The sequence below is a fragment of the Chiloscyllium plagiosum genome, chromosome 2 (assembly GCF_004010195.1).
Source record: "Chiloscyllium plagiosum isolate BGI_BamShark_2017 chromosome 2, ASM401019v2, whole genome shotgun sequence".
Taxonomy (NCBI): Eukaryota; Metazoa; Chordata; class Chondrichthyes; order Orectolobiformes; family Hemiscylliidae; genus Chiloscyllium; species Chiloscyllium plagiosum.
The window spans coordinates 144,007,232-144,022,790 of NC_057711.1; the positions used below are offsets into that span (position 1 = coordinate 144,007,232).

At 43.4% G+C, this 15,559-nt stretch overlaps 1 protein-coding gene across 2 annotated transcripts in view; it reads right to left on the reverse strand.

The window, feature by feature from the left end:
* Window positions 1–14,381, reverse strand: part of LOC122564921 (inorganic pyrophosphatase-like) — a 63,567-nt gene extending 49,186 nt beyond the window's left edge. Inside the window, exons 1-2 of one of the 2 annotated variants that reach the window (XM_043720405.1) lie at window positions 13,949–14,381; window positions 8,372–8,436 (exon numbers count right to left, since the gene is read on the reverse strand). In XM_043720405.1, the coding sequence (XP_043576340.1) occupies window positions 8,372–8,436; window positions 13,949–14,114 (231 nt within the window). In that variant the 5' untranslated portion in view covers window positions 14,115–14,381. The remainder of the gene's footprint in view (window positions 1–8,371; window positions 8,437–13,948) is intronic. The other variant, XM_043720415.1, reaches the window with a different exon arrangement.
* Window positions 14,382–15,559: the final 1,178 nt, after the last annotated feature.

Sequence of the window (15,559 nt, forward strand, 5' to 3'; positions counted from 1 at the left end):
TGGGGCGAGAGTGGGGCAAGCGGGGAGAGTGGGCGAGGGAAGATTGTGAAAGTAGTTAGTGAAGTGCAAGAGGGGATTCAAAGAGGTGCAAGGAGGGGCAAGAGACATATGCCAATATTTACAAAATCCAGGATCCCTTTTTTTAAATTCCCTCATGGGACATGGGCATGTCTGGCTGGTCAGCAGTTATCGCCTGTCCCGAGATGCCCCTGAGGTGATGGTGGTGAGCTGCCTTCTTGAACCTCTACAGTCCATGTCCATGTGCTGAAGGTTGACCCACAAGGACTCTTTCTACCTCTGACACTGGTGTTGAAATGTTGCACAACCTCTAATGGGTTATTCTGCCATTCAGTATTTTGCAGTTGCTCTGGAACACCCTTGACTCTGACACAAGAGAGGGGACTTACCCTCTTGGATTGAAGCCTGTCACTTCAGAAACACCTGACTGTTCCCCTAACGATATATACATTCCTATAATTATTGCTCTCCCAAGCTGCCTCCAATCTACATTGGGAGGTATAGTCTCCCTGCTCAGAGAAGCAAAATGAAGTTGGTTTGAGTTATAATCACAGTACATTGCTGAAGCTGGGGAGTGGAGAGAAAGATGGCATTCTTTGCGTTTTGAAAGTTGTGGTTGATGTCCAGGTGAGATGATGTGATATTTATCTTCAATTCAGAGAGTTTCTGGGAATGAGTATTTCCACTTGTTCAGAAATCTTGGTTCTATATTTTACTTGACAAGAACTTAGCACTTCCTGAGAAAAAAACGTGAATACAATTTGGCTAAAACAAAAGCAAATCTGAAACAAGGTCATTGGCCTCAGTGATTAACTCTCCCCACAGATACCACCAGACTTGGTGAATGCTTCCAGCGTTTTCTGTTTTCAATCCAATCTGGCTGTTCAATCCAGAGGAATGGTTTCCATTACTAACCACACATAGACTGAGCCAAGTGTAGGAAATTACTTGCCTCCACTAGCCAACATATGACACTGCAATTCAAGCCCTCAAACTATGATGCAGTCAGATAATAAAGAAAATCCTACTTATAAACATACAAAAGTACGTGCATATCAGGAGCAGTAGTCTATTTGGTCCCTTCAACCTGCTCCACCATTCTGTAAGGTCATGGCTGACCTGATTGTGGCCTCAACTCTACATTCACACTTATCCACAATAACCCTTGAATCCCAAAGCCTCTGCCTGTCTGTATAGATTCACAGAGATCTACAGCACAGAAAAAGGTCCTTTGGCCCATGACATTCACGTCACTCAAGAACAACCACCTAACTATTCTATTCTTATGTTCCATCGCTTGACCCATAGCCCTGTAGACCTTGATATCACGGGTGCACATCTCAATACTTAAATGTTATGAGGATTTCTGCCTCTACCACTCGTACAGGCAGTGAGTTCCAGATTCCCACCACCCTCTGGGTGAAAAGGATTCTCCTCACATCTCCACTGAGCCTTCCATTCCCTATCTTAAATCTTTACTCCTGGTCACTGACCCTTCATCAATGGGATTGGGTCTTTCCTGCTGACCCTATCGATGTCCCTCAGAAGTTTACACATCACAATCACGCCCCCTCTCAATCTCCTCTGGTGTAAACAGTTTATTTGGTACAATCTGTGTTTCTGGGACTAAATACCAGCTTCTGATGGCTTGCCATTTGTTATTTTCAAAAATAGTCCCACGTTATGCAACTTGCTTTCCGTTAACAACCCCAGGTTTTGGTGGCTTCTTGTGTCCAAACTTTGATCTGCGCCTGACGGAAGAGAATTTACTTCTCTTCACCATCCTCCAAGGACTGCGACAGCAACATTCATGGAAGTGGCTATAGAAATTACACGGACACCTCAAAGTAACGTCCGAGATGGTGCCACTCAAGTTAATGAATAGCATCCTGCATTTATATAGCGCCTTCAGTGGAGTAAGATACACTAAGAAAACTCACAAGAATATAATCAGATAACACACTGACACCAAGTCAGAAAAGCTCTCATTAGGACAAGTCCCTAAAAGCTCCTTGGTAAAGATGTTAGTTTTTTAGCAAGTGTTTATTTTAAAGAAGAGGAAAGCAAGAAAAGAAACTTGGAGAGTGAACTATGGACAGAAATTCTGGAGCTTAGGACCTAAATGGCTGAAAACACCAATGATGGAGTAAAGGAAACGGGGATTCACAAAGGGTTAGAGGACTGGAGAATTCTCGGAAGTTTTGTAGCTGGAGGAGAATTCAGAGGTTCAGCAAGGCCCCGTGATGGACATGGACACAAGGATAATAATGTTCAAACTGAGACGTCACCAAATGATATAACAGTACTCTGACATTACCACCCAGTCACAATTATATGAGAGTGCTGTTACTATGGAATGACTTTATCAGATGTATAATTTCTGTAATATCAAGTATCTTATGCCTGAGCACACATTCTAGTTTCAGCACTTTCCTTTATACTTTCATTATCACTCTGCACAACAGTAGCTCCAGGAGTGCACATTAGTCTTCTGGCTGCAATAACTCTCAGAAAATTGCGAGAATAATCTAAAATAAGAGCTGAATGAAACAACTGTAAAAGGAATAGGCCGCACAGACATTGAGCTTGTTTCACTTCTTCATCCCAACACAACCGTTTCACTGCTGAATAGTTCAACTCTACTTTTATAATGGTGCCTCCTTCTTCTGCATTCTCTGTCAGAGAGGAAAAGGTCTCTCTATATCCACCTTAATAAATCTATTCTAATTACACCATTCTCTAATCTTTCAGCCTTAAAGCAATACAAATCAAATTTACAAATCCTCAGCAGGGGGGACAATAATCATAAAGAAAAAATTAATGCTTGGAAAGGAACATTTGGCTATACCATAGCTCTAATTTGAAGGATATCAGACAAATTGGATTAATATGTGTCATTCTCGACTTTTACTTTTTTTTCATTTTAAGACACAGTCTCATTATCTAAATGCTAAAGCCCGAAAGGCAAGTGGGACTAGATTAATTTTGTATATTTGGACCGAAGGGTCTGTTTCCATGCTGTACAGCTCCATGACACTATGACTCTCAACTGACCTCTGGAATGGCCGAAGAAGCCCCTCAATTTGAGACCAATTAATGATGAGCAATAAATTGCAGCCCTACCAGCATTACTTCCATCCCATCAAAGAACCCAAGAAAATGTGTGATGCCTGGAGAGGGCAACTTGAGAAGTTATGCTGCAATATTGGGCAAATATGGAACCGTAAAGGACAGGTCATTTGGGGATGAAGAAAGAGGTAGTGGTGAACAAAGAAGTCGTTGTGATGGACAGTCACTGGTAAGTGTCAGGAAGTGATTAAATGCTTCTGAAAGAAAATCAGGGGCATCCAGAAAATTTGGGGATAGAGTCAAAGAGTCAAAAAGCATAGAAACAGGCCCTTCAGCTCACCACGTTTATGCTGACCAAACTACCTTAATCCCATTTACCTGCACTGCATGCTTAGCCCATTATGCCCTGGCATTTTAAGTACTCATCCAGATGCTTCTTAAACGATGCTAAATAGCAAACACAGAAGAAGTTAGATGAGTTAAGGCAGTTAAAATTAAAGGAATAACAAATCAAGTAAAAGAAGAAAGTTTTCTTTTTAACTAATTCAAGGGGTGTGGACGTCACTGGCTAGGCCAGCATTTACAGCCCTACTCTTAGGAGCCTTTAGAGAATAGAAACAATTTACTTGGAAGCATGTGGCAGAGGAGATGCTGTAGAGAGTTCAAGGTCATAGCTGCCTGAAAAAGGGATCGAGTACAAATATTGGCAATCATGTTACAACTGGATAACTGTATTTGGAAAGGCAAGGACTGATGAGGGGTAATCAATATGGCTTTGTGTGTGGGAAATCATGTCTCACTAACTTGTTTGAAATTTTGAAGAAGAAACGAAGAGGATTGATGAGGGCAGAGTGGTGGACATGATCTATATGGACTTCAGTAAGGTGTTCGACAAGGTTCCTCATGGGAGACTGGTTAGCAAGGTTAGATCTGACGGAATACAGGGAGAACTAGACATTTGGATACAGAACTGGCTCAAAGGTAGAAGACAGAGGGTGGTGGTGGAGAGTTGCTTTGCAGACTGGAGGCCTGTGACCAAAGGTGTGCCACAATGGTCGATCTGGGTCAACTGCTTTTCATCATTTATATAAATGATTTGGATGTGAACTTGGGAGATATGGTTAGTAAGTTTGCAGATGATACCAAAATTGGAGGTGTAAGTGGACAGTAAAGAAGGTTACCTCAGAATAAACAGGATCTTCATCAGATGAGCCAATGGGCCGAGGAGTGGCAGATGGAGTTTACTTAATATAAATGTGAGGTGCTGCATTATGGAAAGGCAAATCAGGGCAGGATTTATACACTAAATGGTAAGGTCCTGGGGTGTGTTGCTGAGCAAAGAGACCTTGGAGTGCATGTTCATAGCTCCTTGAAAGTGGAGCCGCAGGTAAATAGAATAATGAAGGAGGCGTTTGGTATGGTTGCCTTTATTGCTTAGTGCATTGACTATAGGAGTTACAAGGTCATGCTGCAGCTGTACAGGACACTGGTTAGGCCACTTTTGGAATACTGAGTGCAATTCTGGTCTCCCTGCTACAGGAAGGATGTTGGGAGACTTGAAAGGCTTCAGAAAAGATTTACAAGGAAGTTGCCAGGGTTGGAGGATTTGAGCCATAGGGAGAGGCTGAATAGGCTGGATCTATTTTCCCTGGAGCGTCAGAGGATGAGGGGTGACCTTATAGGTGTTTATAAAATCATGAGAGGCATTGATAGGATGAATAGACAAGATCTTTTCCCTGGGGTGGAGGAATCCAATACTAGAGGGCACAGGTTTAAGGTGAGTGGGGAAAATTTTAAAAGGGACCTTAGGGGCAGCTTTTTCACACAGAGGGTGGTGAGTGTATGGAATGAGCTGCCAGACAAATTGGTGCAGGCTGGTATAATTGCAATATTTAAATGACATCTGGATGAGTCTGCGAATAGGAGATGTTTAGGGGGGTATGGGGCAAATGCTAACAAATGGGACTAGACTTATATAGGATATCTGGTCAGCACGGACGAGGGGTCTGTTTCCATACTGTACATCTCTATGACTCTCTGACTCTATCTAGGGACTCTCAAAAAAAAAGCTCAAAATTAAGAGGAGGATTAGAACACTAATTATAACAAGTATCAGGAGTGAACACGGGAAATGAAAACACCAAGACAGTAATCTTGAATGTTCAGCAATGTATATTGAATGTTATGCATCAGTAGCTGATTTTACATTTGTCTGAATTGGATGTAAATGGAAAGAAAAATGAGGGGGGGGGGATGTAGAATGGATTGCAGTCCCACTACAACCCATTGACCATGATGAACGAAAGTCAAGATAAAGTCCCAGAATGGAAGTAAAAAATAATTGCCAGAATTGGAACTAGACTAAAAGAAACAACATTGTAATTGGACACACAGAGAACAATTCCAATTAAGATTACAAAAATGGAGTACTGGAAGACCATTTAGCCCCTGAAGCCTGCTCTGCCTTTCAATAATATTATGGTTTCCCTGATCATGGCCTTACTCTACATTCTTGCCTGCAACCCTCCAGATTTTCGACTCTCTTGCAAAAGAAATATCTGTTTAATTCAGCCTGAACATACTCCCTGCCTTCCCTGCTCTCCAGGGACAAAAACTCCAAAACCCATTGTGAGACAAAATTTCTCCTCATTTCTATCATAAATGGAGACCTCTTTTTTGAAACTCCCAACTTTCCACAGGATGGGAAGCACAGAGCCAGCATCTACTCTGTCAAGACTTCTTTCCTTATCCCTGTACCTGACTAAGGAGGGGAAAAAAAATCTGATCTTTGAGTTATTCTTGCAGCTTGTTTCCTTTCCCACCTAACCGTATTAACTGAAGAGTTGGCCACAACATATCTGTTCAGCTGGGGCTGTTTTCCCTGGAGTGTCGGAGGTTGAGGGGTGACCTTATTGAGGTTTACAAAATTATGAGGGGCATGGATAGGATAAATAGGTAAAGTCTTTTCCCTGGGGTCGGGGAGTCCAGAACTAAATGGCATAGGTTTAGGGTGAGAGAGGAAAGATATAAAAGAGACCTAAGGGGCAACTTTTTCACGCAGAGGGTGGTACGTGTATGGAATGAGCTGCCAGAGGAAGTGGTGGAGGATGGTACAATTGCAACATTTAAAAGGAATCTGGATGGGTATATGAATAGGAAAAGTTTGGAGGGATATGGGACGGGTGCTGCCAGGTGGGACTAGATTGGGTTGGGATATCTGATCGGCCTGGACGAGTTGGACCGAATGGTCTGTTTCAGTGCTGGACATCTCTATGAATCTATGACTCTAAAGTCAGTAATATAGACTATAAATAGTTGAAGACCTACTGTGACACTCGCCAGCAATTACAGATTGCCAATTTAAAAATTACCTATCTATCCTGAATCGCAGCTGATTCCTGTTAGTTAGAAAATTGTTAATCCATGTTAGTATACTAAACCCACCATCATGAAGTCTTGTGTAGTAATTTGTGCATACAGAAGAACCTCGATTATCCAGCATTCGATTATCCGAATATTGGATTATCTGCCAAGATCACAAGGTCCTGATGCTTGGCTAAACTATGTTATCTGGCATTTGATTATCCGGAGTTCAATTAACCGAAATAAATACTGCCCGTGTCCTTCGGATAATCACGGTTCCGCTGTAAACTACTTTTACTTGAGTGTGGAGAAAGTATTACCGTAGTAATTGAAGAATCAGTAGGCAAGACACTGTGCAGCATACAAAAGGTAGAGGTTAGGATTAGATTATACTCATAGCGTTCTTTAAGTCTGTAGCTAAATCTATGCTGGTTCTGCAAAAGAGCACTATGCTTAGTACCACTCACCCACACCACTCATCCACACCACTCACCCACACCACTCACCCACACCACTCACCCACACCACTCACCCACACCACTCACCCACCTTTTCCCCCGTAGTCCTTTACAGAAAATGAACCTTTTGAAAACTATCATTTAACCCACTATACTCTCAAGAAGAGTATTCCAGATCTTAACCACTCGCTGTGCAATAAGATTTTAACCTATTATGTGGTATCTTGTCAAAAAACCTTTGTAAACGCCAGTGAATAAAAGGGATAAATGCAGGATTAAAATTGACAATGATATGGATTCAAGACATCAGGTTAATCTGACATAGCAACTTCCATTTAGAAGTTGGTTGCTCAAGTACATCTTCTTTACAGCAGATCTGCAGTTCATTAAACTCTCCACACCAATTTGAAGGCAGATGAATTGTCACTTCAAGTGAAAGAAATATTAAATTCTCAAGAAAAGATAGGTTGAAAGAGTTCTGACATCAATTTGCTCAGAACCAAATTAGAATCAAAGGCTAGAATGAGCAGTCATAATTTCCAGGTCCCTTTATTAAACTGCTATTTTAATTAAAGATGAAGGTGACTCAGTGCAGAGGAAGAGGAAAAGGAAGAATATGCACTATTTAGAACAAAGATAGGAAATATACAGCCCTTACTCTGTGACAGATCTCTCAATTATGAATCAGAAGGTCATTTCCTCAAGTCTCACTCCAGGCACTCCAAAAAATAATCAGCGACTTTAGTGCAGTAACTGAGAGACCCTGTCATATTGCTGGAACTATCTTTAAGGCCCTGACTGTTCACTCAAGTGTATGCAAACAAATGCCTTAAGATGAGCAGGAGAGTTGCAGAGAAGCATCAGAACAATGGTTACATAAGAATATTAAAGCCCTCAAGCCAGTTCTGTCACTCCATTAGATCACTGCTGGGGGTACACAGATGATCAGCCACAATCTATTTGAATGGCAGAGCAAGTTTGACGGGCCAAATGATCCATTCCTGCTCTTAAGACCTACGTTCCATCTACCCATTGCAATTTGTATAAATTGGAATGTGTTCTGAAGGAGAAAGAGTATGAAATACAGAAGAAACTAGATGTTTGTCCCATCGAGAAAAATGCTGGTGCACCTTTTATTCCTCTCCCAGACAAACAAATAAATTACTCAACTAGAGAACACCAGCACTGAGAGAAAGCTTAAGAACATCACAAGTGCATTACTTATAAATCGCAGGAAGATAAACCGCTTTTCCTGTAGATTCAGAGGACTACCATTACGTGGAGTGACAATATTTCTTTTTTATTCTAAAGGGCTACATTTTGGGCCGAAAATTTGAAGAAGCTGATGTGAACAATACTGTGTAGGCCATCAGAACAAATAGTCAGCACACATTTAGTAGACCAATAAACAGCTGACGTTATTAGCCTACAATATAGCAAAATCACCAAATAATGGCATTTACCTTGTCACCTACTGCGTAAAGTGGAATATCATGAAAAGGAGAAACGTATTTACCCTCAGAATTCTCTGCAAACAAAAGGAGATAATGGAGATTAGACAGTTCATTCTGAGGCAGCATATGCAACATTCTTATCAGTATTGTGCCACACAATATAGGAAAGCGAGGCTGTTCTCCCAGCATAATACCAATGGAATTCTGCACCATTGGGAATGTAATCTTCTGGATGAGATGCTAATTCAAAGGCCAATCTGCTCTCTAAGGAGGGCTTTAAAGATTCCATTGTTCTATTCAAAGAACAGAAGGTGACTTGGCAAATACTCACCCCTCAACCATTAAAACCATTTGGGGTCATCATCTCGGCTCAGTGGTTAGCACTGCTGCCTCACAGCGCCAGGGTCCCAGGTTCGATTCCAGCCTCGGGCAACTGTCTGTGTGGAGTTTGCACATTCTCCCCGTGTCTGCGTGGGTTTCCTCCGGGTACTCCGGCTTCCTCCCACAGTCCAAAGATGTGCAGGTCAGGTGAATTGGCCATGCTAAATTGCCCATAGTGTTAGGTGCATTAGTCAGAGTGAAATGGGTGTGGGTGGGTTACTCTTCGGAGGGTCGGTTTGGACTGGTTGGGCCAAAGGGCCTGTTTCCACACCGTAGGGTATCTAATCTAATCTAACCTCATTGTTGGTCATTATAGGACCTTGCCCTGATCAAATTGTCTGCAACATTTCTTACATTATACCATTTCAAAAGTACTTCACTGGCTAGAAAGGTATGAAAGATATTCCATAAAGTGGAAGCCTTTCCTTTCTTTTCATAATTAGCGGGATGAAAAATTTTTTAAACCCATGAGGTCAGGACTAGGAACTGTATTAGGTTTTAACATTTTAAACACTCTAAATGTGTAAACAGTGGGCAAACGAAGCAGAAAGATAGCTATACAATCTGTTTCACAGAAGGATGCTAGGAAGTTCAAAGTTAGTTTCTTTTCTCAAGCAAAATGAATTACTGCAAAAAAAAGGGTAGTGGTTTAAATGAACTGTAATGCAGTGATAAAGATGTCGTGACTCAATCCTGAAAAGTCTGCCAGAATAAAAGGAGACCTTTGGCGATTAAAGTTTGAAAGGTTATTAAAGATGCAATAAAAAACAGATGGCTTAAGAACAGATATGTAAGGGAGAAGATTACATGTCAAATAGCATGGGCTTTGGGGTCATTTTGAGAAATGGAAAATGACTGAAGGGAATGTACCATGTGAGGCCAGGTAGCCAAAGGAAGTCAAACAAAGAAAAAGAGACAGATTCAAAATAAATGCAGCATGCAAGAGAATATAAAAGAATCATGTTGTGATTCAGTATGATAAGTGCATGTATGCATTCGTGTGCAATCATTCTTGCACTGACTGTAAACTGCATTGAACATTTCAACTGCGTATATTTCAAGTAAAAAGATATCTCTTACCTGTTCATAATAAAAGCAACAATTTTTTCTATCTACTTATGATATAATAACCATGAGGGAGGAAGTCTAGTTGAAAAACCTCTATGCTTTGGATTCCCTGTGTGCACCTATAGCTGCTACGTTGTGTGTGCTCCAGCTAACAGGTCTGACGGAGGGCTCTAATATTTTGGGCCCCTCCTTCATTAACGAGAAAGATGATTAGGGAGCACTCACCCTCGAGAACTTCCCAACTCTGTGACATCCTGCTTGATATCATCAGTCTCATTGCCCTCTCCCCTCCTCTGGTCCAATTGGGGCAGCGTGGTGGCTCAGTGGTTAGCACTGCTGCCTCACAGCGCCAGGGATCCAGGTTCGATTCCAACCTCAGACGACTGGAATTTGCACATTCTCCCCGTGTCTGCGTGGGTTTCCGCCAGGTGGTCCGGTTTCCTCCCACAATCCAAAAATGTGCAGGTTAGGTGTACTGGCCATGCTAAATTGCCCATCGTGTCCAGGGATGTGCAGGCTAGGTGTATTAGACATGGGAAATGCACGGTTACAGGGATAGAGTAGGGAGGTAGGTCTGAGTGGGATGCTCTTTGGAAGGTTGGTGTGTGGATGCAAAGGGTCGAATGGCCTGCTTCCACACTGTAGGAATTCTCTGATTTGATGAATGGCAGGTTCTCGTACTTGCACTTGCACGTGGGTGCATGACTTTCACGAATCCTTTGTATGGGGCCTGTTTTGTGGCCATCCCAGCCCTGTTGAACTGGTTGGACAAACCGTAAGATCCTGAATGCTACATCTGGAGCTTTGACTGCATGGTCCAAAGGCTGCAGCCGAGGTGAAGCAAGTCTATTGACTGGTCCTCTCTGAAGACTGTGAATAAGTTGGCTGGGCAAGTTTGCTCCTGATACAATGTCAGGTAGTCCAGTAAGTGGTGAAGAAAGGTCAGAGACTGCTAACGATTATAGACTCTTTGGGTGAGGGCAAGAACTTGGCATATGCCTTCTTTCCGGCAAAGTCCAAGGTTATCTGTTTGGTCGGAAAAACAAAAAGGCAAAACAGTTTTGAATGGGTAAAGGCTGGGAAGTGTGTAACATTCAGTGAGGCCTGGTGTGTTGTACATATCACTGTGGATCAACTTTGAAACTACATCATCATTCTTTTACCGTCATGGGGTTAAAAATTCCTTGAACGCCCTTCCAAACAACACTTTGGATGTAGTTGAGTGTGTGATGCTGGAAAAGCACAGCAGGTCAGGCAGCATCCGAGGAACAGGAGAATCGATGTTTCGGGCATAAGCCCTTCATGAGGTATCATGATTTTTGATGAAGTGTTTATGCCCGAAATGTCGATTCTCCTGCTCCTCGGATGCTGCCTGACCTGCTGTGCTTTTCCAGCACCACACTCTCGACTCTAATCTCCAGCATCTGCAGTCCTCACTTTCTCCAACACTATGGATATATATCTACATTATGTAGACTGCAGCGGTTCAAGATACCACCTTCTCAAGGGCAACTAAAGATGAGAAACAAGTGCTAGCCTTGCCACTGTCATTCACATTGAGGGATAAGAATAAAAGAAAATATACAGGAACAGTGAGCGATTCAGACAAATTTAATATTGTTTGTTAAAAAGGAATTACAGTATGAGTAAAGGTATCTTGCTACAAACGTACTAAGTGTTGGTGAGGATACATCTATAGTGCTGTGAAGTTTTCATCTCCTTGGCTCAGGGAGGACATGCTTGCACTCTAGATTAGAGTGGTGCTGGGAAAGCACAGCAGTTCAGGCAGCATCTGAGGAGCAGGAAAATCGACGTTTCAGGCAAAAGCCCTTCATCAGGAATTCCTGATGAAGGGCTTTTGCCCAAAACGTCAATTTTCCTGCTCCTCGGATGCTGCCTGAACTGCTGTGCTTTTCCAGCACCACTCTAATCCAGAATCTGGTTTCCAGCACCTGTAGTCATTGTTTTTACCGAGGACATGCTTGCATGAGACGGAGTACAAAGCCTGGTTCCTGGGAACAGGAAAAAAGATTCACCAAGAGGACAACAGACCAAGCTGACATTCCCTAGAGTTTAGAAGAATAAGGAGTGAGCTAATTGAAAAATATCAAATTGTTAAGCAGTTTGGTAACTTAGATACCTTAATGTTGCTCTTCGGTGCTGGGAAATGAAGAACATTAGATCACAGAATAATGAGACAGCAATTGTGGACTAAGGATTATGATTCTTTAGGATTCTCCACCCTTGATGTTGAATTGTTGAATGTTCTGAAGGAAATTAAATGATACAGTGATAGCATGGGACAACACAGTTGAGATAGAATATAAGCCATTATTTCACTGAATGGCAGACAAAGCCAAGTGGCCTAATCTATCTCCTATGTCTTCCATAACCAAAAGCAAAATGACCAGTAACAAGATCAGTCAACAGCTGCCAGAATCATTACGTTTGAAAGGTTTAGTCAGCCTCACTGCCACTGCACAGCCTGCACTTTGCAAGTTACATTTCAACATATATTTTGCTCGAAGCAACATTTAAGGGTTTAAATGCAACCCAAAACATTTTCAACCCTAAAGCAATGCACTAAAATCAGATGGATTAGCTGCAAAGGTTCTTTAGGGTGATATTTTCTTATAAGGTCAGAACAATTAGCTTCGTTAGATGTTAATTATTGAACTGACCACTTAGAATAGAATTGTAGTGGTGAACCCTCCAAGTCCAGGTTCTTGGTTCAGTTTCCCATGCCTCACTGTTCCCAAGCCTCAGTGTTCCCATGCCTCAGTGTTCCTACACTGTCATTTTCAGTTGTTGGTAGCAATCTAGCATTTTGAAATTTAATGAGAAAATGACTAAGAAAAAGAATCCATGAAAGTTGCAATATATTCATTCACAAAAAGTTACAGACTGACCATTGTTCCACAATGGTTAAATTGTTGCATATGTTAGATAATGATCATATCAGCAGTTAATTCTTTTCATTTCAGGGTAACTGCAAAGGAATTATGATTCGGAGATGTCAGTGTTGGACTGGGGTGTACAAAGTTAAAAATCACACAACACCACGTTATACTCGAGCAGGTTTAATTGGAAGCACTAGCTTTCGGAGCGCTGCTCCTTCATCAGGTGGCTGTCAGGTGATTGATGAAGAAGCAGCGCTCCGAAAGCTAGTGCTTCCAATTAAACCTGCTCGAGTATAACTTTGCAAAGGAATTAGGTCTTTCTTCTGTGGGCAAGAAGTGTCCTTACCACTGATTACAGGGTCTGAGGTCTTGGACAAATAGGTGGAATTGTCCATTGATTCTAATCCTCAGACAGCCATGTGTGTGGGCGTGGCCACGAGGGCGGGCGGTGTCAGTCAGTGGGCGTGGCCACGAGGTGTGCGGGCTGGGTCCGAGTGGGCGTGGCTATGAGTGTGCGGGCGGGGTCCATGAGTGGGCGTGGCTATAAGGAGAGTGTGCGGGCGTGATCCACGCGTGGGCGTGGCTATAAGGAAATGTGCGGACGGGGTCCGTGAGTGGGCGTGGCTATAAGGAGTGTGCGGGCTGGGCCCATGAGTGGGCGTGATATAAGGAGAGTGTGCGGCCGGGGTCCACGAGTGGGCGTGATATAAGGATAGTGTGCGGGCGTGGTCCACGCGTAGGCGTGGCTATAAGGATAGTGTGCGGGCGTGGTCCACGAGTGGGCGTGATATAAGGATAGTGTGCGGGCGTGGTCCACGCGTAGGCGTGGCTATAAGGATAGTGTGCGGGCGTGGTCCACGAGTGGGCGTGGCTATAAGGATAGTGTGCGGGCGTGGTCCACGAGTGGGCGTGGCTATAAGGAGAGTGTGCGGGCGGGGTCCACGAGTGGGCGTGGCTATAAGGATAGTGTGCGGGCGTGGTCCACGAGTGGGCGTGGCTATAAGGAGAGTGTGCGGGCGGGGTCCACGAGTGGGCGTGGCTATAAGGATAGTGTGCGGGCGTGGTCCACGAGTGGGCGTGGCCGGGCTGGTACGCTCTGGACGAATTCAAACGCGACGCTGCGAGCAGGGGGGATGGGCTTTGCGGATACCCTTCAGATCAAATGGTTGAGACATGAACTTCCGGTGAGACCGGCGATCCCCAGCTGACCTTTCACCTCCTGCCCGCTCTTACTCACTGAGGTAAAGTCCGTAGCTCGGTGTCCACGGCTGGCCCCGCTCCTCCTTCCCGTAGCTGCGGCGCATCGTCCTTGCGTAGTGGCGGAGCAAGTCCTCAGCTTCCGATCGTCTTCTCCAACCGAACAGCCATCGGGCGGTCTGAGCGAGGCGGACGACAAGACGCATCTCCCTCGCGGACAGTGTAATGTGTGTTCCCGGGCAGTGGGGAAAGAGCCTGAGCGCTCAGCCTCCCAGCCTCAGCGCCCTCTCTTGGTGAACGACATCACTCCCAATAGGCTCTTGATGCACTCAGTACTCCCCCTGTTGTCGGTTTGCGGCCATCGCAGGCTCTGACATCCATAGATCATACAGCATGGAAATGGACCCTCCTGTCCAACTAGTCCACCCTGACCACTGTCCTGCGTTTGGCCCATGTCACCCTCAACTTTTCCTACTCATGTACCTGTCCAAATGTATTTTAATTGTATCTGCATCTACCATTTCATCTGGGAGTCCATTCCATCCTCTGTGTGAAAAGGTTGCCCCTCAGGTCACTTTTAAATCTTTCTTCTATCTCCATATGCTCCCTAGTTTTGAATTCCCCCATCCTTGGGGAAAAACAACCGTTGATATTCACCTTATCTATGTCCCTCATGATTTAACCTCAGCTGGGAGATTGCTGAACTTTTTCCAAAACTATATTTGATTCGTAAAAATAACTTACAAAATAACATTACAGAATTAACTATAACATTCAACTTGTCTAATTACAGGACATTCCACTCATTAGCATTGCAATAGTCTGTATCTGACTATCAGATAGTCCGTATTACAGAAACTGGACTAGCCACATAAATGCAATGAAGATTAGAGTGAGGCTGGAAAAGCACGGCAGGTCAGGCAGCATCTGAGGAGCAGGAAGATCGATGGTTCGGGCAGAAGCCCTTCATCAGCCATTCCTGATGAAGGGCTCCTGCCCGAAATGTTGATTTTCCTGCTCCTCGGATGCTGCCTGACCTGCCGTGCTTTTCCAGCACCACTCTAATCTTGACTCTAGTCTCTAGCATCTGCAGTACCCACTTCTGCCACATAAATGCAGTGGCTACCTGTGCAGGTCAGAGATTAGGAATAGCTCCATCAATACTCAAGAAACTTGACACCTACCTTGTCATCACCAGAGTGTCTGTTGTAGATAAGTCTTGTCATGACTGTATTTGTAGGAGAGACCACTTCACAGTTCTTTTGGAGATAATGTCCCATCTTCACATTGAGGATACAACAAACTTTGATTTAATTGCAGCTTAAATGCAACCGGGACTCTTGACAAACCGGCTAAAATTACACACACCTAACGTTCACTGTATTATTACAGTCTCTGCAATGTCCCAAGTATTCAGTTCAGGGTGCAAGTGAGAAGGTCCTCTGCTGGTTAGTTTTATTTAAGGTGAAATTGTACTGTTATTTAACTGATAGATGCTGTAAATAAAGTATAATAGTTCCTTATGTTAGCGTGTGTTTTTACATTGATTTTGTGGACTTCTTGACCAATTGGCAGACCCCTCGTCCCATAGATGCCATTTAATAAAAAGTTTGCTGTACTTTCCTTTGTACTGTGTGACATTATCACCTTA